The 23,217-nt window shown below is 32.8% G+C and overlaps 1 protein-coding gene across 4 annotated transcripts in view; it reads left to right on the top strand.

The window, feature by feature from the left end:
- Nucleotides 1–23,217, top strand: part of EPC1 (enhancer of polycomb 1) — a 94,850-nt gene that overhangs the window by 68,999 nt on the left and 2,634 nt on the right. For 2 of the 4 annotated variants that reach the window (XM_039839758.1, XM_039839760.1), the window contains exons 3-14: nt 8,676–8,821; nt 9,245–9,451; nt 9,838–9,986; nt 10,818–10,977; nt 11,990–12,166; nt 12,246–12,335; nt 12,419–12,567; nt 14,031–14,383; nt 21,091–21,209; nt 21,290–21,376; nt 22,198–22,339; nt 22,443–22,806. In XM_039839758.1, the coding sequence (XP_039695692.1) occupies nt 8,676–8,821; nt 9,245–9,451; nt 9,838–9,986; nt 10,818–10,977; nt 11,990–12,166; nt 12,246–12,335; nt 12,419–12,567; nt 14,031–14,383; nt 21,091–21,209; nt 21,290–21,376; nt 22,198–22,339; nt 22,443–22,806 (2,143 nt within the window). The remainder of the gene's footprint in view (nt 1–8,675; nt 8,822–9,244; nt 9,452–9,837; nt 9,987–10,817; nt 10,978–11,989; nt 12,167–12,245; nt 12,336–12,418; nt 12,568–14,030; nt 14,384–21,090; nt 21,210–21,289; nt 21,377–22,197; nt 22,340–22,442; nt 22,807–23,217) is intronic. The other 2 variants (XM_039839761.1, XM_039839759.1) reach the window with 1 other exon arrangement.

Below are 23,217 nucleotides of genomic sequence, written 5' to 3'. Positions count from 1 at the left end.
AGTATTTTTCATCTTAGATTTTTAGTTTCATCTTAACATGGGATCTTATGCTTCTTTAGACAAATAGGATAAAGACTGTGCCTCAGATATAGAAATAGTTTTCTTACTGTTCAGAAATAATAATAATAATAGCCTTAAAGAACTTCTTAATGTTAGTCAGGAGTCAGCAAATTTTCTATAAAGAGTCAGATAGTAAATATTTTAAACTTTGTGGATCATTTGTATCATTTATCACAACTGTTTGATTCTGCTATTATAAGGCAAAATTAACAGTAAACAATACATAAACGAAAGGACATGACCGTGTTCCCATAAAACTTGGAGAAAAACAAATGGCAACCCAGTATTGGCCCCTGGGCCATGTTTCCCAACCCCCAATAGCTGTTTCTACTAATTTTTTTAAATTAGTGTTCTAATTGGTAAATTGTTTCACTCAATAATGATAGATTCTTCATTAGAAATGATCTTTTGATAGCAATCATATTTGATGATGAACAGCTAAGAGCTTGTAGATTTAAGTTGTCAACTCAAGTGGTTGACAACTTAAAAACATAGTTGAAAAGTTACTAAGGACAAATTGCTACAGCTTTCATTTTGTTATTTTGTTGACTTTTATGATCAAAAGGTTTTTCTAGGGGCCTTTCTAAACTTTTTTCAGGACAATATAAATCTATTTTGTTTTTTTTGTTCCTTCTAAGGACATAGAGAAACTAGTTTTAACTAGTTTCTAACTCATTAACTACTTTTCTAACTCATTTAACCTTTCCTCCATATGTTCCAGTTTTTGTCCTGGATTTTAAATATTTATTTTACTGTTTCTTAAATATGAAAACTAAAAGTAAACATAGTGGCCATATTGGTTTTTATCAGTACTGTGTTAGTATTGGGTATTTTTTACTCATGATAGTTTTCATCTTTAATTTGCACCTAGCCATACTGATTTCCTTTAGGAAAAAAATCCAATTTACTATAGGTTACTTTTAAGTGGTGTGTATTTTCTTGCCCACTCCTATGTTTAATTACATATAAGACACAGATACAGATTCTAAACAGATTTGATCAATATTAGCACCTAAAAGTAAGTTCTCTGGAAAATAATGTCAAAGTGAAAGTTCTAGATCTAATCTTCCTATATATATTAACTAGAGCCACATTAAATTCCACAGCCACAGACTATATTATCTTACAAATGCATGCTTTTAGGTTAAAGCAAGAGTGAATAAGAAAAAATTACATTAGTCAATTTGTATTATCATTACTATCAGAAAAAAATTTGCATGATTTACAAATAAACTGCTTATTGATAACCCAAATCCATAAAACACGTTATACTGGTAACTAGTGGAATAAATTGTGGTCAGAAAAGTCAAAAGTTACTATATTTAAAAAGGAATTGACTTAGCTGACATTGTAATCAAATAATAGTAATAAAATGGCAGCATAATTGTAGCTTATTTGGAAAGAAAAATTTTAATCAATACAAATTTGAAGTATGTTGTCTTTGGAAAGCAGAGCCAGCTAAATTAGTGTTAACATTCACTGAATTTCTTTTACTATTTTGTTTTGAATAATTATACATTCACAGGATATGTGTAGTCTTATATAACCACTACCACACTCCAGGTACTGAATTTACCATCACCACAAGATTCTATCTTGTTACTCCTTTATAGCCAAATCTATCCCTAGCCCTGCAACCACTAATCTGATCTCCATCTCTATAGTTATTTTAGTTCATGAATGTAACCTAAATGGAGTCACGTACTTTGTATCTTTTTGAGATTGGCTGTTTTTTTCACTTAGCATATTATTCTTGAGGTTCATCCAAGTTGTTTCATGTATCAGGAGTTATTCCCTCTTATGCTGAGACGTATTCCATAATATATATGTACCACAGTTTGTTTAACCGCTCACCCACTGGAAGACATTTGGATGGTTTCTAGTTTTTGACTATTACAAATAAAGCTGCTATGAACATACATGAACAAGTTTTTGTGTGAATATGTCTTTATTTCTCTGGGGTAAATACCTATGAGTGTAGTTGCTAGGTCACCCATTTTTAGTTTGACAAGAATTTACACAATACATTCCAAAGTACTGTACCATTTTACATGATCACCAACAATGTGTATGTGATCCAGTTTTTCCAGTATCATTGCCAGCATTTGAGGTTATCACTATTTTTATTTTAGCTATTCTAATAAGTATGCAGTGATATTTTTTTGTGTGTTTTGGTTTGGTTTGGTTTGGTCCAGTTCAGTTTGGTTCGGTTTTTTGCCTCTGGATATCCTATTGCTCCAGTATTATTTATTGAAAAAAACTATCCCTCTTCCATTGAGTTGCTTATACTTTTTGACCAAAAATTAATTAGACATATTAATGTGAATCTGTTTCTGGGTTCGGTATTCTTCTCCATTGATCTGTGTTTATCCCAAGACAGTATTTCTGTCTTGATTACTGCAGCTATATAATAATCCTTAACATCAGGGAGAGTGCTTCCTTATTTTTGTTTTTCTAAATTGTTTTGGGTATTCTAGAGCCTTTGTTTATAAATATTACGATAAACTCATCTCTATCTACAAAGAAACTTGCTGAGATTTTAATAGGAATTATATTAAACCTTTGATCCTTTTAGGAAGAACGGACCTTTACTGCACTGAGGCTGCCAGACCATGACCATTTAGACTCCCACCATTTAGATCTCCTTCAGTTTCTTTCATTGACACTTCGTGATTTTTCCCAATACAAATACTGTACATGTTTTTTTAGATTTATACCTGAGTGTTTTATTTTCTTTAGAGCAATTAAAAATGGTACTGCACTTGTTCATTTCAGTATATAGAAATGCAGTTGAATTGTGTCCTGTCTTATGTCTTATGTCTTATGTCTTATGTCCTGTGGCTTTGACTAAAATTACTTACTAGTTCTAGGAGATGCTTGCAGATTCTTTGGGATTTTCTACTTGGAAAATCGTGCGTAGTCTGCAAATAGAAACAGTTGTGATTTTTTCTTTTTTAAATCTATATGTCTTTAATTCTTTCTTTTCTTATTATAATGGCTAGAACTTCAGTACTATATTATATATAATAAGAGTAATGAAAGCAGACATCCTTGCCGTGTTCCTGATCTTAGACAGAAAGAATTCAGTCTTTTACCATTAAGTATTACATTACCTGTAGGATTTTTTTGTAGTTGCTCTTTATGAGATTGAGGAAGTTTCCCTCTGTTCCTAGTGTACTGAAAGTTTTTATCATGAAAAGATTTTGTCAAATGCTTTTTCTTCATCAACTGATAGCTTTATGTGATTTTTCTTCTTTAGCCTGTCGGCATGATAGGTTACATTGGTTGATTTTCAAATATTGAACCAGCCTTGTAGGAATAAATCCTACTAGGCTATGGTATATTATTTTCTCATACATCATAGGGTGGGATTTGGTGAAATTTTATTGAGGAGTTTTGCATCTTAAGTTCATGAGAGATGTTGGTTGGTAGTCGTCTTTTTTTTTTTACTCTTTCTTTTCCGGTTTTTGTGTCAGAGTAATACTGACCTCATTAAACAGGTTGGGAAGTGTTCCCTCTTATTCTGTTTTCTGGAAGAGAATGTATAAATTGATGTTAATTCTTTAAAAATTGGTATTGGCTTTTAATATACTATAATAAATACCCAAAAAAAAGCTAATTATAGTGTAAATTTCTCCAAAGTTAACATTGAATCATGGCTACTAGGCGGTCTAGTAAATTACTTGTGAAGGGTACATTACCTCGAATTATATGTATGGACTGGTTCATTTCAGTTCCCCTCATTTCTGTTTGTAAAGCTCTTAAATGAAAAGTTACAAAAACTGTTCCTTGGAGTTTTTAAGATGATAATTAGTGTGCCCTAAAAAAGCAGTGACCAAACATGTTAGAATGAACTGCACATTACTCCCATCCCTACCCTCAGAATCACAATGCATATTACTGTGTTTATAGGCTCGGGGCATCCTGCAGTTAAGAAAAAAAGTGTATTTTAAATCACCATTTTCCAAATGTATTCATTAGATGTTATCTGTTAACATTTCATTGACATTAGTTGGGAACATCTCAATTCTATTCTTATCTTCAACTGGCTTAGGAAAGAGATCTTAATTTTTATTCTAGTCAGATCTCTGAAGGAAGAAACCCCTGTTAAAACCATTATCCCCTTCTTTAGCTACAGATGGTAGGTACCTTCTAAGCTACTTCACTGAGCGCTGCTCAACATTTCCTGATACAAAAGGTCTTAATTTGTTGTTTCCGTTTTGATTAGTGATCTGGAAAGCTTCTAGATTATACAGCTAGGACTTCTCTTTTCCTATTTATACTGGAAGAAAGGACAAAACAGTCTGACCAGAATAGACAGGAACAATTTTCTCTCCCCCTTCCCTTTGCACTTGACTTTCATTTCAAAGTTAGAAATGTGGTAATGATGATAACAACAGCAGCAACAATAATAAAGTCCTGGTAAGAGGAGTGTTTAAAAAAAAAATTAATGTCTTAAAAGATAAAAGATATGGAAATGTTCCAGTTTAAATTAGCTAAAGAAATAACAATGAAAATAATACCTGATCCTAGACTGGTCCTATGCTGGAGGGGGGAAATGTTATGAATTAGCTGACAAATTGGAATATAAGGCAGGAGATTAAATTGTACTAGTGTAAATTTACGAAGTTAATGACTATACTATTATTATCCAGAAGAACCTATATTTAGGAAATACACGCTGAAGTATTTAGCAGTAAAGAGCTATATGAATGTAATTTACCCTCCGATGGCTCAAAAAATTTGTGTGTGTGTGTGTAGAAACAGAGTATATACATGCGAATGATAAAACATTAAAATTTTAACAGTGGGCGAATCTAGGTAAAGGATATGTAGGTGTTCCTTGTGTTGTTTTTATTTTCCAACTTTTGTAAGTTTGAACTTCAAATAAAAAATATTTTTAAAAAATAGATCCTTACAATGGGAAAATATATTTGCAAGCAATGCCTCTGGTAAGGGCCTAATATCCAAAATATACAAAGAACTCATACGACTCTTAACAACAGAAAAACAAATGATCCAATCAAAAAATGAGCAGAGAACCTGAACAGACACTTCTCCCTAGAGGACATACAAATGGCCAACAAATATATGAAAAGATGCTCAACATCACTATCTATTAGGGAAATGCAAATCAAAACCACAGTGAAATGCCACCACCTCACACCTGTTAGAATGGCTGTAATCAACAGGACAAGTAATAACAAATGTTGGAGAGGATGCCAAGAAAAAGAACCCTCATACACTGCTGGTGGGACTACAAATTGGTACAGCCACTATGGAAAACAGTATGGAGGTTTCTCAAAAAACTAAGAATTGATCTACCATATGATCCAGCAATCCCTCTACTGGGTATTTACCCCAAAGACGTGAAAACCCATATCTGATGTTCATAGCAACATTATTCACAGTGACCAAGATGTGGAAACGTTGAATTGGCTAAAGAAGCTGTGGTACATATATACAATGGAATATTACTCAGCCATAAGAAGAGATGAAATACTGCCATTTGCAACAACATGGATGGACCTCGAGATAATCATGCTAAGCGAAATAAGCCAGACTGAAAAAGTAGAAAATCACATGATATCACTTATATGTGGGATTTAAACCTAAAAGCAACAAATGAACAAAACAAACAAACTCAGGGACATGGACAATGGACCAGTGGTTACCAGAGGGTAGGGGATGGGGGAGGAGGGGGTAGGTAGATGGAGTAAAGGGAGTCAAATATAGGAGGAGGGTGAAGTGGGTAAAGGGATCAAATATATGGTAACTGAAGGAAACTGGACTTTGGATTGTAAACACACAACAGAATATAGAGATGTCAAATTATAATATATACCTGAAAATTATATAATTGTATTAACCAGTGTTACCCCAATAAACTTAATTTTAAAAAAATAGATCCTTACAGCATTTACTTTTTTTAATACCTTTCAGAATAAATGTATCCTGTCTTTATGCCTTCATTATGAAAGATTACATTTTCTTTTTCCCTTTGCCTACCTGCCTCCCCATCCCACTACAACATACATTCTTAATCCCCCATTATTCTTCTGATACTACTTTCTGACAGATAAAATCTTAGCATGAACCACAGAGCTTTATCTACAAAGGATTTCAGATCTGTCAAATCTGGGATTCCTTATTTACTCTCCCCACGTACATTCTAAAATTGACTCCAGGCTCTGTCACTTATTAATATAAAGAAGTTCAAGAATGTCCTGATCTAACTAGCCAGTGATAGATTTGTCTTCTTAGGTCTAAGGCAAAGACATCAAATACCTACTATCCCATAGTAAATATCACTAATATGCCAGTCTTTTCTGCTGCTCGAATTTATTCCAGGAGTTTTGCAAGTAGATATTATCAGTCATTGAGAGTTAGTGCTTGAGTTGAAACCTGTTTACCATTCCTGATCTGAGAAATTTCTGCTCAGCCTTGGACGATGTGCTTTCTTTTCAATCAGTGATTGTATTCTGTTTCTAATCCACATTTTGTACCATTTCATGCACCCAAATATTATTTCACAATTTGCTTCTTGTATTTTTAAAATACTCTTGGAAGTTATGGACATACCCACCATATACACTTAGTCTGAACAATAATATGGCATTTGTTACATAGATATTTATATACATTTCATCTCTATCACTGGGCTCTTGAGTCCGAGGGCAAGTACATGGTTTGTACCGCTCTCTAAAAATTATCTGGTGAGTTTATATGTATTATTGTGTTCTTTTGCTAAAATTTTTTTCTATAGCATTTTCCCTATCTGTACATTATACTATATTTTGTTTAACCATACACATGTCTGTGTTTATCCCCATCAAATATTTTTAAAGGAGTTAGATTCTACAGGATTATTTAACAATTATTGGCTAGCTAGGTCTCATTTTAATTGGCAGAACTTAATTAGAAGAGACAACCCATTTGCCTGTTTCTCTTCATACCCTGTTTTCTACTTTGAAGACACTCATTAACATGGCCCAGAAAATTTGAAGATTCTCCTATTTCTAGGACCATGATAAACAAGTTACATCTTTATAAGCTGTCACTGAGCTGTAGGAATTGCAAGTTTGGCTGAAGCTAAATTATAGTTCATCATTGCCTGTGGTCTTTTTGGTCAAATGAAATCTTAAAGTGAATTTTTTCATGTTAGCTTTTCTCTAGGGCTTTAATATTTTATACATGAACAAGAATTGTCTCTCCTTATGTTGAAAGATCCTAGATATGTTTGTACCAACTAAAAGAATAGCTCTTGCATTGGCAAGAGCAGTCTGATTCTCAGATACTTGTGAACTTCAGTGGGAAACTCACTGAGCTCCCTAGGATAGGAATTTTCCTTTCCGGTATTGATTCTGTTCCCTGATATGTTTGTTAGACGTGACTTGTCATTGATGATATAATGTATGCCAGAAGTATGTCAAATATATTTTGATAATGCAAAAGTAAGGTTATATTAGGTGAGCTTGTTTCACTTTTATGAATAATTAAGCTTTGTAAATGTGATTTGAACTAAAGAAAAGTAATTTTTATAGTGGAAGATACGAAAGTGATATAAAAATGTGACCCTAAAAGTATATAAAATATACCCTTAAGAAGGCCGAACATTGCTGGTTGGTCCCTATCAGTTTATTTTTCTGGATTATCTAATTACCACTCTTTAACAGAACTCTCAGTGATGATGAAAATGTTCTATAATCTATACTGTCTGGTACAGCACTAGCCACTAACCACATGTTGCTTTTTAATACTTGCATTGTGGCAAATGTGACTGAGTTACTGAATTTGTAATTTAATTAAATTTAATTAGCCACATATGGCTAGTGGTTATCCTGATGAACCACACAAATATGGATTATCTTGGTTAGAGACATAAAAACAAGTATTTTTAATCCAACAGTCTAGTTTTTTTAATCTATTTCGAGATTTTCAAAAGCTCTGTTTGCATAGGTGAAGGAAAATGAGAGGTTCAAACTACCAGATATAAAACAAGTAAGTCATAGGGATGTGGTGCACAGCATTAAGGAACATGGTCAATAATATTGTGATAGTGTTGTACTCCAGATGATTGTTGGACTTCCCATGGCGACCACTTCTTTAGGTATATAAATGTTGACTACTATGATAAAACTAACACAATATTGTGTTAGCTATATTTTAATTGAAATCTTTTTAAAAATCTACAAAATAGGACTTAAATATTCTAGAAACAATTTTACTTAAAGACCTTTTATCAAACCATATGAAATTGCTGATATTGTATCAAGTTTTGAACTATAAAACTTTCATATAGTTCAATGCAATACATTAATAAGCTCTTTGTGTTCTTAATAATGAGCTTCTAGTTTATTTGCTTTTGGAAATGGGATCACATCCGTTGTCTTTTATCACTTATATCCATATTAACATTAAAAGTGATCTCCTTTCTTAAACTTCAAATGTGGGAAACATATCTATAAGCTTAGATTGTATGTCTGAAAACAAAATTCAAAGAAATCTTTTTATTCCTTCAGAAAGTTTAGGTCTTATTTTTATCCAGACATCTGTGAGAGGTTTTTGTTGATGGATTCACACAGTAAATGATTGTTTATGGTATCTTCTGTCAGCTTTTAGTTTGGATGCTGAACAGCCTGATTATGATTTGGATTCTGAAGATGAAGTATTCGTGAATAAACTGAAAAAGAAAATGGACATCTGCCCATTGCAATTTGAAGAGATGATTGACCGTCTAGAAAAAGGCAGTGGTCAGCAGGTACAACTTAATTGTGCATATATAATAAGTGTGTGTGTATTTATATAAATATCTACATTTATATGGAAAAAGTAGAACGTTGAGGAGAGGGGTAAGCGAGCAGGCTATAGAGCTAACAAGAATGAAGCTATATTCTATCTCAGCCCACTATAACCTAATAATTTTGAGCAATATGTTTACATTTATCTGTGACTCAGTTTTCCCATTTATAAAATAGAGATGATAAATATCATAGGATATTTGTGAAAATTAAATAAAATAATGTATATAAAGTATCTAGCTCAATGATGTGTGCAAGATATTTCACATGTTTGCTGTTGTACATTCTGTTGTTATTTTGATTGTTTTCATTTAAATTTAGAAGTACTTTTAAACCTTATATATGTATTGTATGTGAAAATGACATCATAATTTTACATTTAGCCAGTCAGTCTGCAGGAAGCCAAACTACTGCTAAAAGAAGACGATGAATTAATTAGAGAAGTTTATGAATACTGGATTAAAAAGAGAAAAAATTGTCGCGGGCCATCTCTTATCCCATCAGTAAAACAAGAGAAGCGAGATGGTTCCAGCACAAATGATCCTTATGTGGCTTTCAGAAGACGTACTGAAAAAATGCAGACTCGGAAAGTAAGTGAATTTGGGAGAATTTTTTTTGGAATTTTTTTTTTTTTGATGTAATTTCTTATATCCTAGTTATGAATATCTCAATATCTGAAGGCTGTGTTTTAATTTGTTTAAGTAGACTTTCTATATAATCTAATTTAAAATGTTAATGTAAAATGAGTCAACCTTAAGATTCATTATGGAGCAATTGATATATTTTAATGTTAATCCATTTAAAATCATATACAGAATTGATTTCCTGGCAATCCCTGCCTCCTTTCACAGTTTTTAAATTCTCTTCCCTTCAAATATACACATTTTTATATATATTAATAGCTGTTATGTTCAGCTATTGTAGCTTCTAGCTCCAAATGCTTATTGACATTAAACAAGCAACTTTATATTTGCAGAATCGCAAAAATGACGAGGCCTCTTATGAAAAAATGCTTAAGCTGCGTCGAGATCTAAGTCGGGCTGTTACTATTCTAGAGATGATAAAAAGAAGAGAAAAGAGTAAAAGGGAGCTATTGCACTTAACACTGGAAATAATGGAAAAGAGGTAATGTATATTTTACTAGCATTAGGAAGCATGCTACCAGCAGCATTTTGAATCTTGAGTTGATTTATTTTCTAAGCAGTCATCTGTGACTCCATAATCTTTTAATAATTAGAGATTATTTAAATGTGTGGTTGATATACTTTGTAAAATTTTACGTGTTCCTCTCTTTGTTTTCAAGTGACTAATTCAGTAAACTACAATATGCCAGATATTTCCATTTTTAAATCTTGTTTTTCTAATACTTATGTGAGTTTGTGCAGGGTATAAGGGAGAGAATTTGTCAAAGTTTTTATTTTGCTCACTAGATGGTACTGATTTTTTAAAAAGCATAAAGGAGGGGGAAAGGTTCATAATCTTAACACTCTAATAATCATTCATCAAGGTACACAAGAAAACTTCCCAACTTCCTAGTCCCTATCCCTAAAGAAAACCACTATTAAATTTCTTGTGATTCAGTTCTGAAAAATTAGTTTTACAGCACAGGCAATTCAAATTAGCAGAAAGTTCCTCAGCACCATTTGAGGCATTAATTTCAACATGTCCGCCTGATCTCTCACCAAAATTGTTAAGTTAAGATTCAAACCTTTGCTTTTTTTTCTACCGTCATCAATTTATGGTGGCAAGATAAAGCTCTAAGCCAAAAAGTAAAAGAAAGAAACCAAAGGAATTATGTAATCTTTAATTTTAATAAGCATTCAGCAAATTAGTCAAAGTTTAACTGTAATTTTACCAACTCTAATCAGTGTATATAATTATATCTCTGTTACTAATAGTCCTAAGGATAAGTACTTACAGAACTAATTTTTTAAACTTTCTTTTTTATAATTCCAGGTATAATTTGGGTGACTACAATGGAGAGATTATGTCTGAGGTTATGGCACAGAGACAGCCAGTGAAACCTACTTATGCCATCCCCATCATCCCTATTACTAATAGCAGTCAATTTAAACATCAGGAACCAATGGATGTGAAGGAGTTTAAAGTTAATAAGGTGATAAAAGTTCTGTGATAATAGCTGATAATGGAGTGGCATTTTATCATTAGAATCAAAGTGAAAAGAAAAATACATATGAAATATTGCTGCAAAGCCAGCTTTTGATTCAGTAGGGCTTATAAATAATAATTCTTTGTAATTAACTTTTCCCAAAAACCATAATGTCACACTGCATAAAACTTGACAGAAATATTTATCATGTTTACATAACCAGATATTGCCATGATCTTTTCCTCCTAACAAATACTGTTTTTTGCCTATAATCTTTCTTGCCTTTTTCCTACACATCAAAGTCATACTTCTAGCCTCTGCCATCACTGCTTATACATATTTCTGACATGCCCTATGTTCATCAGCTCAATCACTCTTGCCCTCTATATTTTACCCTTTCGTTTCCCTAGTTTAATGATTTCAAAACTTTATCCTCTAAAACTGCTCAGAATTAATTCACCACTCCAGAATGCCTTCATTGTTCAACTAGTGGTAAATCCTCACTACTCTTTATTTTCATAACACCTCAGTATTATGGCTTTATTTTCTATGTTAACTAGTAATCTGAAGTCTGCTTTGTGTGTATGTAAAATTGTTTTCAGTATTATTTTCCCTATATTGATTTATTAATTCTTTAGAATAAAGACTAGATAGTCCCCTCTACCTTTTTTTAATTCTCTCCTGTATTTTCATAGAAAAGTAAGAAAAAGACAGGAGCTAGCAGTAAATATTGACTGCAGTTACAGGGTTTCAGAAGCTGGAGAACTAACATTCTTTTCCTTTCCTAACTGAAACAAAATAACTTATGAGATTATGTTTAGGCTGTAGGAGCGTATTCATGTTTTCACAGAGACCAACCAACCTCTAAGGCTTTACAATATAAGACATGAGTCTGTATCTCTTATACGAGTATGAATGCTTTCATATAGCAGTAAACTTCTTTTTAAAACTTCCCTAAAACTGCAGGTTTATTGAACATAGTTTCCTAGTGTTTGATTAACTAATGACTTTATTGCAGCAAGATAAAGCCGATCTTATCCGACCTAAACGTAAATATGAAAAGAAGCCCAAAGTCTTACCGTCATCTGCTGCTGCCCCACCTCAACAGACAAGTCCTGCTGCGCTGCCGGTCTTTAATGCTAAAGATTTAAACCAGTATGACTTTCCCAGTTCTGACGAAGAGCCTCTCTCCCAGGTAAATATAAAAATCTCTCTGTGACTATAGGGCAGGGATGTAGAAAGTCATGTTTTGACTCACTTCATTTTATTTAAAGGTTTTGTCCGGCTCTTCGGAAGCTGAGGAAGAAAACGATCCCGATGGTCCCTTTGCTTTCCGTAGGAAAGCAGGCTGTCAGTACTATGCTGTAAGTTTCAGGCTCTCTTTTTAAATAACAAGCTGTTTACCTTTAACTGAAAATAAAATAATTTGGATTTTTTTCTTTTTAAGCCTCACTTAGACCAAACTGGCAACTGGCCTTGGACTAGTCCTAAAGATGGAGGATTAGGGGATGTGCGATATAGATACTGCTTAACTACCCTTACCGTACCCCAAAGGTGTATTGGATTTGCACGAAGACGGGTTGGGCGCGGTGGAAGGTAAGGTGTTTCTGTATTGCAAGCATGGGGATATTTTAGACAGTAGAGTAATCAAATCTAAAATTTAAAGTGAGGTAATCCTTCTAAATAGCTCATTTGTTGTCATTTGCTATTCTAAACTGATTTTTTGACTGAAATACTTTGCTCCCTGGTTCTTATACAACCATAGCTTTTAATGCATAACTAATGGGTCCCTAATGGATCTGCTTTTCTTCTCAAGTTTGAAAACCTCAGATATCTATCCTAACAGAATTATGACAGAAGGCACCACGCAAGGGCAGGTGTAAATCATGATTGCATAAATTGTATTAAGAAACTACAAAAAGTTGTTTCAGGAGTTCTGGGAGATATTAAAAAAAGGATTAAATAGGCTAAGAAATGTCATTTATAGTATACTGAGTTGTTTAACTCATCAGTGAAAAGGCCTCTAAAAATCTGCATGACCTGATCTTGACATCCCAGTTTGTCACGATCCGATTGCTCTTCTGCCTTTGTTTAAACCTGATAGAACTCCTTCATACTCTAAACACCTTTGTATGGGGGGAGGGAAGGAATTGCAGAGTGCATAAAAGCAAAGAAAACGAAAGCTTTCACGTAAAATGCGGAAAAATTAAAAGGCAAAATAGATAATATCGAGGTGCTTTCAGGAAGAAACCTAAGGATATGATTTATGACATATTACTGGCTTATGCGTATGTTTGTCTCATTTTTTAATCTTAGTTGCAGTTTTCATCACTTTAAACATTAGTTTAGAATTATCCGGACATTAAAATACATTTTATTTAGCACTTTTCCCCACATCGTTGTGTTAACATCAATAGTAGTGAAAATTCTCTATGTTGGCTATATTTTATTCTGTACTAGCATTAGTCAGCATTAGCATTTTAAGATGGAGTCAAAATATATCCTCTCGAGTTAGGGATCTCAAATATTTTGTCTATTAGAAATTTCGATAGTATAACATACCCCAAAGATCATATACCTTTTACTGCTTTTCTCCTACCTTGCCCATCCTACCCCCACAACACACACACACAAAGCTTTTCCTTAAATAGAGAACATATATGTTAGCAACATTTTTTAAAGTGCTCTGGTACTTTGTGATGGATGTGAAAATCTTTGGTTAAAAGTAATTTGAAAATTATTTTCATATGTTATCCGTAACTTACACTGGTAGACCAACCCAAAGAACTGTTAGAAGACTCTTGCTGTTGTAAAATATTTACCTTATTCTTTGAGGTGGATTACTCTTCTTTAATAAGATTATTATAACATAAAGAAAGAACCCCTATCAGATAGTGAGATTTTAGCCTATACGGCCAGTTACGGAAATAATGAAATCTATAGCTTTTAAATATTCAGTATGAAATGGCTTTTGGGAGTTGGGGGAGAAAGAAAAACCTTTTTTATGTAATTTTTGAATAACTATTTTACATAAGTGTTTCCTGCCTTGTTTTTAACAGGGTCTTACTGGACAGAGCTCACTCAGACTATGACAGTACATTTCGCCATCTGGATTTGGAAATGCTTTCCTCACCACAACATTCTCCCGTCAATCAGTTTGCCAATACCTCAGAAACAAATACCTCGGACAAACCCTTCTCTAAAGACCTCAGTCAGATACTAGTCAATATCAAATCATGTAGATGGCGGCATTTTAGGCCTCGGACACCACCCCTACATGACAGTGACAATGATGAACTCTCCTGTAGAAAATTGTATAGGAGTATAAATCGAACAGGAACAGCACAACCTGGGACCCAGACATGCAGTACCTCTACACAAAGTAAAAGTAGCAGTGGTTCAGCACACTTTGGTATGTTTATTTGTTATGATGTACTTTTCTGTAGAAATTCATGTTCATCAATTTTTTGAATATGTGGTTTATTGTATTTATGGCTAAAAGTTCTTTTATCTCCAAATAGTTACAAAAAAGAAGAAAGACCTATGCTTAAGTATTTATTTGAATCCTGTTTCTTCATTTAAACATATCTACATACTAAGGTGGTTTATTACTGTTTAATGTATGACATTTGTTTCCTGGATGCACTGAGAACCACAAAATCCAGCAATTACGTTTTCAAAACAATATGAAAAGAAAACGGACCACAAATTATCGCTGTTTTATGCTTGGACACGTCTCTAGTCTTTTACTTAGACTGCTTAAAAGTAGACTGGCAAGGCTTATCTGCTGTCACAGTAATTCAGAATAATTTATAAGAGAGACTAATTTTTCACAGAACAATATTTAAGTTAAAGGATTATTTTAATAATTTTGGAAACATCTTTAGATAGCGTCTACTTTAGCATATGGCTACTTTGTAAAATGTATCTAAAATAAATGCTGTCTACTAAAAATATTTCTAAAATTTTAGATTTCTATTTTAAAGCATCAATCTGTTATCCGAAGCATGGAAATTATAGAAATTCACTGTTAAAATTATGTTACTACAGATTTTTGTAAAGATAATTTAAATTTAGATTTTGAAAGGACTATAAAGATATTTATTCTGTTCCTTAAACATGTAAGGCTACAGTAAAACCTTCTACTAAATATTAAAATGTGCTTTTTTTAAAGACCTCCAGAAAAGATTTCACAAACTAACTTATTTTGTGGTTAGAAAAAAAGTATTTCTATGAAGTGGAAGTTTTAGCTTATAAGAAAAATAATTACATTTTAGATATCAACTAGAAGATAATCTAAATTATCTGAGGTCTAACAGGTTATTTATAATCCCATTAATTTCCATCTCTCTGCTTTTATAGTCAATCAAAATGAAAAACTTTTAAATATGAAAGACTTATTTATAGTGAATGTAGAGATTTTAAAAGTATAAGCTTGTAATGCATTTTCCCTGATAAGGATTTTTAAGCTGTATAAAATTCTTTGAGACTTGTGGAAAATTGGCACATTCTCCTCCTTTTAAAACAGAGAAGTGGAATTGTGTAACCATCCTAAGGATCTTGTAATGATCTCTTTTATGAATTGTTTTGCTATTCAACTTAAGTAAGCCTTAATATTGTAAAACTTACTTAATTTGTGTTGGCCAAAGAATATTAAAAGGGAAACATTGAATAGTAATATTACCAAAAGTTTAGCTGATGAAAAAAAATCTTTAGTAACTGTAATTTTCCTTTAAATCATTTCCTTCTCATATATATATATATGTATGTATGTGATACAGCTCTTAAAAAATGAGTTTATCAATTTTTTTTGTTACACTTGTTTTAAATTTTCCCTTAAATTTTACTGGAGCTTCCTATATACTCAGAGAATAGATGCCTACAGTTTGCTATAAAGTAGAGCTTTATTCTTTTATATTTATAAATAGTCCAGAAACCTAAAGCTTTTGTCTTTATGCTCTATAAAACGTATTACAGTGGAATTTTATCACATGTACATTTAAGTGAATTCAATTACAGACCCCTGGAGAAAAACAAAAAATTAAAATTTAGCAGTTTAGATGTTATACAGGATTCTAAATACAGTTCCACTAAAAGAATGTTTGCCAGCGTGGATCCCTGTGGGAGCAGAAGTGGTCCCTTGCTCCCCTGCAGCAGAGCCTGCATTGCCACTTTAGTCATATGAAGCAGTTCACTTTGGGCAGTGTAATTATAATTTTAAAGATTTTTTTTTCCTAGAGCATGGCCCACTAACATTACTTCATCTGGTACTCAACCACAGAAACTCCGATCTAGTCTGTTGTCAGCATCAAAACTGGCTCTTGGGTTTATTGAAAGAGATGGGTCTGCATCATGGTACACTCTAAAGGAAATTTTAAGGCTTAATTTTTCCTACACTGACTTTAGAACTTAACTATTATGTGAGATATGAGTCAGTTGATAAACTTGCCTGCTGCTTATTTAAGCCAAATGTGTGTTTTGATTTTGTCATTTTTGCTTATTCTGTCATTGTTTAAATATTAATATGTGTGCTGTGGCATAATGATGCCTTCTGGACTGGTTTTTCTAAATCATCCAAAAGGGCCTATTTATTCTCATTTTCAAATAGGAAATTCTAAATGAGGATATCAAGAGCCCATAATTTTAAGGGAAGGGAATGAGTTTTAACACACCAACTTTTGTAGCCTCTGTTTCAGCTGTTCAGGATCTTTTTTGCTTGCTTCCCAGTCTTGGCCATTTTGCATAGTTATGTGGCCAGATGAGTAGCCTGGTGAGTCAGGTGCTGGAGTACTTGTCCTTCCGGATGCTGCTATACAACAGAATGACACCATGTTGAGGAACTCGAGAAGGCTTACCATATGTGTATTTAGAATTCCCAGGACTAGATTTTAGGACTCAATCTATTCCAAAATAAATTGCGCATTTTTCATAATCTTTAGTTAATAGGTGATTTGGACAGTTTCAAATCCGGTTTTCTAATTTTTTTTAATTTATGAAAAGACCTTTGAAAATTTAGTGTTTGTTCAATGACTAAGTATCATTTGCATGTGTTTGAGTTTACGGGATATCAGATGTCAGAATTAATTTTTTTTTATAATTAGGACTCTAATTCAGAAAGACTGAAAACAGAAAAATGATTTTAAAACCACCTTTATATGTTTAGGATTTGAATTCCTAGTTCTCAATGAAATTTCATCAGCATGTAACTCATTTTTCTAATCTCATACACCTGTACTAAAGACTTCTTCTCATAAGTGAATAGGAAGTATGTAGCTAGAATGTTATGTTCTAAGTGTCAATATCTGTAGCTTACTTAGTGCAATTTACTTCAGTTTGTAAAGTGATATTTAATCTTACTGTAGAAAAAGAACTCTAGGTTTGAGCACTGAATATTTTCATTGTTGGATTTTATAAGTCTGCAGGACCTTAATCCTTATCCAGATGTGTTTCAAAATTCAGAATTACATCCTCAGCGAAATCTGGAGTAGCACCTGTAGTGAAATACATTAATGGTTCTGCATTTTCACGGTGAAGTGCAAGAATATTCTAAGTCACACGACGTAGAATATTTGACCACAAATAATCTTATGTTCTGGTCATTTGCAGCCAAATGAATTCAGGTTTGGTCATGTTTTGCCATCAAATGAATTACCAAACTTCTCTTTTCAGATTGAATTATCTAGATGGCTGATCAAAACTATCAGTTCACGCTTACTGATTAGGGGATCATACTTTAATACTGTCTGGAGTCATTTCATTTTATATATATTTAAATTACCCCTTTTCCTTTATTAGAATAATTCCCTGGCTCTGTACTGATCAAAAAATTTCTAATTGAGAGATGTCTCTTAAATTAGGTCTTTGGGTTTAATAGGGGGTATTTCTGTTTGTTTGCTTTTCAAGAAATATACATTTTCGTAATCTAGAATCTGTCGTCTCAAACTGAATTTTAAAATTATTTTTCCCTAAGTACCTGTCACCCTCCCCACCTTTTCTTCTTTGGTCATCTCAGTTGTTCTGCTTCAGCTACAGGAAAGTGACCTAAAGGGGCTGTTCCAGGTGCTAGTGTACTGCATGACAGTTTCCATGTATGAGAAGTGAACTCAAAATCCTAGATTATTTCATCTAAACTCCTACCCCAGAGAACTATAACAAGCAACCAAACAGTAGTTTCTGACCTCTGCCTAGACACTTCTAGTGAGGGCACATTCAACAACTTTCTCAATCAGATGATTCTACCACTGAGCATCTTGTTTAGATGTTTGTCTATATATTGAACAAAAGCTGCTTCCTTAAATTTAAATCTGCTGGTTCCTGTTTTGTCTTTGGAAGCATACAGGATAAGTTTTCTTGATCTCCAACATCATCATAGTGTCTCAAATATTTAAAGTCCTGCCATGCTCCTTCCCTAGTCTCAGTTTTTAATCAATCATGTCCCTCACATGACTTCTCTGCTGCTTAGACTCATGTTTATTAGGTGCTGTGTCTGTGAGACTTTTTCAAAGCACTTGATTCACGTTGTTGGTACATAAGTTTTATTATTTTTTGTAGATAATGATAAATCTAAAAGAAACTTTTGTCTATATTTATGTTTAAAATCTCATTGGTTTCAAGGTGGTCTTTTTCCCTTTCCACTAGTAAATATCTGTGACCTCGCATGAAAGTTTCATCCCTATTATAAGGTTATAGGAGGAAATCACCAAAGATCCCTCCTGATCTAAAATTCTTTTATTTTTTTCTAAGAAGAAATATAAAATCTTAGAATCTCATGGTGAAAAAAGACTACAGTGATCACCTAATTTAATCTCTTCCATGTTTTAGATGAACATACTGAGTACCAGCATTTCCAGCTTGTATGTTGCTCTGTATGTTTCTTCTAGATTATTTATCAAAAACATCCAGGGAAAATTTTATAACCAGACTCTAGAGTATAGAGATACCTAAGAAATAGGCTAACTAACATAGTGATCTAAAATCTTGATGAGTATTAGTGATTAAAATGTCAGGTACATTTTATTTCTAAATCGGTATTAGAAGGAAGTTAATAGTTGTTAAAAAAAAAAAAAATAGTGACATTCTCAAGACCTTTTAGAAACCAAGGATTAAAATGTTGATTTAAATAGGGCAAAACTATTTGGAACTTTTATTCAAATTGATGTTCAAATTATTGTTGCTAGTTTTTTTTTATTATTATTATAATACAAACACAAGCAAAATTCTACGAAAGAATATTTCCGTTCATATAAATGGAGTTTTCTGTTTAGGTCTTCGGTGAATACTAAATTATTGTTTTCCTATATCTGTAATGATCTGCGCTTCCAGAATTGGTCCTTTTTAAAATTTTTTACTGAGCATCTCCTACTAGGAAATTCAAGACTTAGGCAACTCACTCAAGCTTAGGAAATTAAAGTGTAAATTTAAAAAAAAAAACATATTAGCAAAACTGTCTACTAAATTAAGGATCTTTAGGTTTAAACAGTTGCTTTTTATGGATTTTTTTAAAACATAAATATTGTATTAATTATAAACATTTTTTCAGGACAGCATTAAATTTTATAAATTTTCCTCAAGTTCTGATTCAACACATTTCTGCTCTATGTAAATGATCCAAGTGACAGAAAGTTACTTTTACATCAGTATTTAGGAATTATTCTATTATCAGTAAAGGTCTTCTCTGTAGAAATCAGATCTGAGAATTTTAAACATAGTAGGAAAAGAAACTCATCGAAGGACAGATATCAACTAAACAGATTTGTAATACAAAATTTAAAAAATCAATAGAATTTTCCCAACAAGAAATTTTTTGCTCTTGTAGCCCAAAAACTTAGTTCAACTTAAGTATAAGAGCCTGTGTTGATATAGTAATTTCTGAGGTTTTCATAAATATTAGTTCACTATTTTCTAATCCATTCAAAATATGAAAGAATTCCTACCTAAACATCTGTAGTTCTACAGGGTAGAAGCTGTATCCTGGTACATAAAGATTCTTCATGAATTATAAGTGAAAATTATAAAACTCGATGGAGTGATATTCTAACAAAATTATCAAAATGCAGTTAAAGACAAAAATTAAGTGGCAGTATTTTGAAAATAATAAACTTACGGTTGAGAAAATTTGCATGATTTATAGATTCCCTGGTATCCAGGGATGCATGATAACCCTTTTTCTTTTTCTTTTTTTTTTTTTGTTTTGAAATAATTCTTATCCAAACATCACAGGCTTCTTAAAGAAGCCTATAAGGTCAGATGTTGTGATTGTATGTGCTTTTTTTTTCTTTTTTTAATTGGCAAAAGAAAAAGGTTTCCTTTTTAAAAAATGCACACACTTTTGGGGGAGTAATAAATGAACATTTTTTTGTTTGTTTTTTTTAGAACTGAGCTCTCCATAGACAAACATAAGTAGCATAATACAGTGTCTTTCCTCAGACATCATTCTGTACAGTAAATCAACATAAACAACTCCGTTCTTATTGACTGGATTTTTTCCAGGTGGGTTAATTGGGTGGGGAAAATTAATTAACCTTAACATTTGGAGCCTCTTTTCTTCCTGTTAAACTTAAAGGATGGGTTCTTTAAAAAAAAAAAAAAAGCAATAAACCAACAATCTTATGTTTCATGTAGAAGAATTATTTATGACTAAAATTAGAAAATATGTATAACAATTTATACACAGAACCATTAGGGATCTTCCGAATGCCTTGGACAATAGTACGAGTAAACTAGAAACCAAATGGTAATTATCAGATTTCTTCTCAAACTCAGTGCAAAATTGATTTCTAAATATGTGGATTAAAAAGCTGGTATTACCTTTTTACACTGTCTAGCACAAGTGTCACAGCTTACAAAAATAATGATTCTGCAGCTTGGGAAGTGAGCGGTTCTCTTTCCTGTTTAACTCAGGAAATTTAATTTTGTTTTTCTTTAGACCCGAGCCACTCTCATTAAATGTGGTTGAAAAAATGCTGAAATTTTATTTGAAAAATGATCTTTAACAGGACCATGAGCTTTTGTCAAATACTTTAATTTTGCACAAATTTTTTAATGCTATAATTTGTTTTAGTATTGTAAGATGTGTATATCTGTGCATTTTTATAAAATGTTTCCTCATTTTATGTTCAGCATTTACAGCCGAACAATACCAGCAACATCAACAGCAACTGGCACTAATGCAGAAACAGCAGCTTGCACAAATTCAGCAACAGCAAGCAAATAGTAATTCTTCCACCAACACTTCACAGGTGAGGGATTTGTCTGTCTTATGATTATCCCTCATTGTTTCCCACCAGAGTTCATCTCTAATTACCAACTGTTGTCATAGAACCTTGCATCTAACCAGCAGAAAAGTGGCTTTCGCCTGAATCTACATCATAGCCATTCTATACAGGGTTTAGAAAGAACATTACAGGTGAGTATGGAAGCTGTTGCCTCTGCTCCCTATTTTAAAAAGTAAAACTAAAAAGCATAGTTAAATGAGATGGAGACCCTGTCTTCAAGTCCAGACTGTGGTCTGTAAATACTCCTCTTTCATTTATAACCCCACCTACACCTAGCTCCTTATCTTTGGTATTTTAATTATTGTTAAAATTGATTAAAGATTATCAAGCTAATATAACCTCTTTTTAGAATAAATCACTTTTAAACCTAAAGCATGATAAATGTTTGCCATTTAAACACATTTAAGGCTTAAAGGCTGAGAGTTGAGTCTCTGAGCATCTTGAAAGAAAAATTCATTTTAAAAAATTCAAGGGCCTTTTTATGATATTTTGTTATGATATTTTGTTAATTTCCATTCTAAAAGGATAATTATCTTACTGTCCCAAAGGTGCCTTTGGTTATAAGTGTATATATGTGTAAGTTAAGTGAAAGAAGTTTACCTACTCATTTATTCATTATATGTATTTGTCAATCATTGAAATGTTTTACTAGCTTATTTCTTGTCCAACACTTTGTGTTGGTGATTTACTGTTTCCACATTATAGAAAGTTTATTTTGTTAATTGGTCCATATTATATATAGTCACATATGAGGATCAAAATTCATAATCCTTAAGTTATAAGATTACTTGAACATTCCTTGAGTTTTGACTGTCAGAAGAGATATAAAGATATTTCAGTAGTTTGCCACTTCTTTTGTTTATATTCAAATTGATTTTTGCCCTGTGTAGCTTTAATATTAATTTGAGACTAAATGATGCTGATTAGATTTGTTTCATACTTTTCTTTTTAGGGTTTTGTTTCCAAGACTTTGGATTCTGCTAGTGCTCAATTTGCTGCTTCTGCTTTGGTGACATCAGAACAACTAATGGGATTCAAGATGAAGGATGATGTGGTGCTCGGAATTGGGGTGAATGGCGTCCTTCCAGCCTCAGGTAAGGATAAAGATACTGAAATGGTTTTGCTACTCTTTGTGACACATATCTATAATAAACAGCAAAGTTGCAAATTTTTAGTTGCTTCTTTTTTTTCCTCTAGGAGTATACAAGGGCTTACACCTCAGTAGTACTACGCCAACAGCACTTGTACATACGAGTCCATCAACAGCAGGTTCGACTTTGTTACAGCCTTCAAACATGACACAGACTTCAAGTTCCCACAGTGCACTGAGTCATCAAGTAACTGCTGCCAATTCTGCAACAACTCAGGTCCTGATTGGGAACAACATTCGATTAACTGTACCTTCATCAGTTGCCACTGTAAACTCTATTGCCCCCATAAATGCACGACATATACCTAGGACTTTAAGTGCTGTTCCATCGTCTGCCTTAAAGCTGGCTGCCGCAGCAAACTGTCAAGTTTCCAAGGTTCCATCTTCATCCTCTGTAGATTCAGTCCCAAGGTAAGTAGTTATCTTAAGACGAAAGTGTTTGAAAAATAAAAGATCTAATTTTAATTCTGACATTACTCTCTATGTGTTTTTTCCTTTTTTCTTGGTACATTAAAATGTATAAATGAGAATTCTTTATATAAGAACTAAATAGATAAATGTAATTCAGTATTGTTGAGAATTTGGACTAAATGGTATAGTGAATATTCATGTATGATTTGGGCATCACTTTCTTAGTGTAATAATAACTTATAATGCTCTCATTTTTCTTCCACTTTTGGGTGGAAGGAGTTCTCTTTAGAATGCTTCTTTTGTTTATGATTTCTGCCACAGCTTCTTATGTAGACAAAATTGATAGAACTCACCATAGCTAGTATGCTAAGCTGCTCTTAATGTAAAGGCTTACGGTATTCATACCAGGTC

This window comes from Pteropus medius, unplaced genomic scaffold, assembly GCF_902729225.1.
Source record: "Pteropus medius unplaced genomic scaffold, Ma_sr-lr_union100, whole genome shotgun sequence".
NCBI classification, from domain to species: Eukaryota; Metazoa; Chordata; class Mammalia; order Chiroptera; family Pteropodidae; genus Pteropus; species Pteropus medius.
The sequence above is the reverse complement of the archived record's forward strand: the minus strand, read 5'-3'. Positions and strand labels throughout refer to the sequence as shown.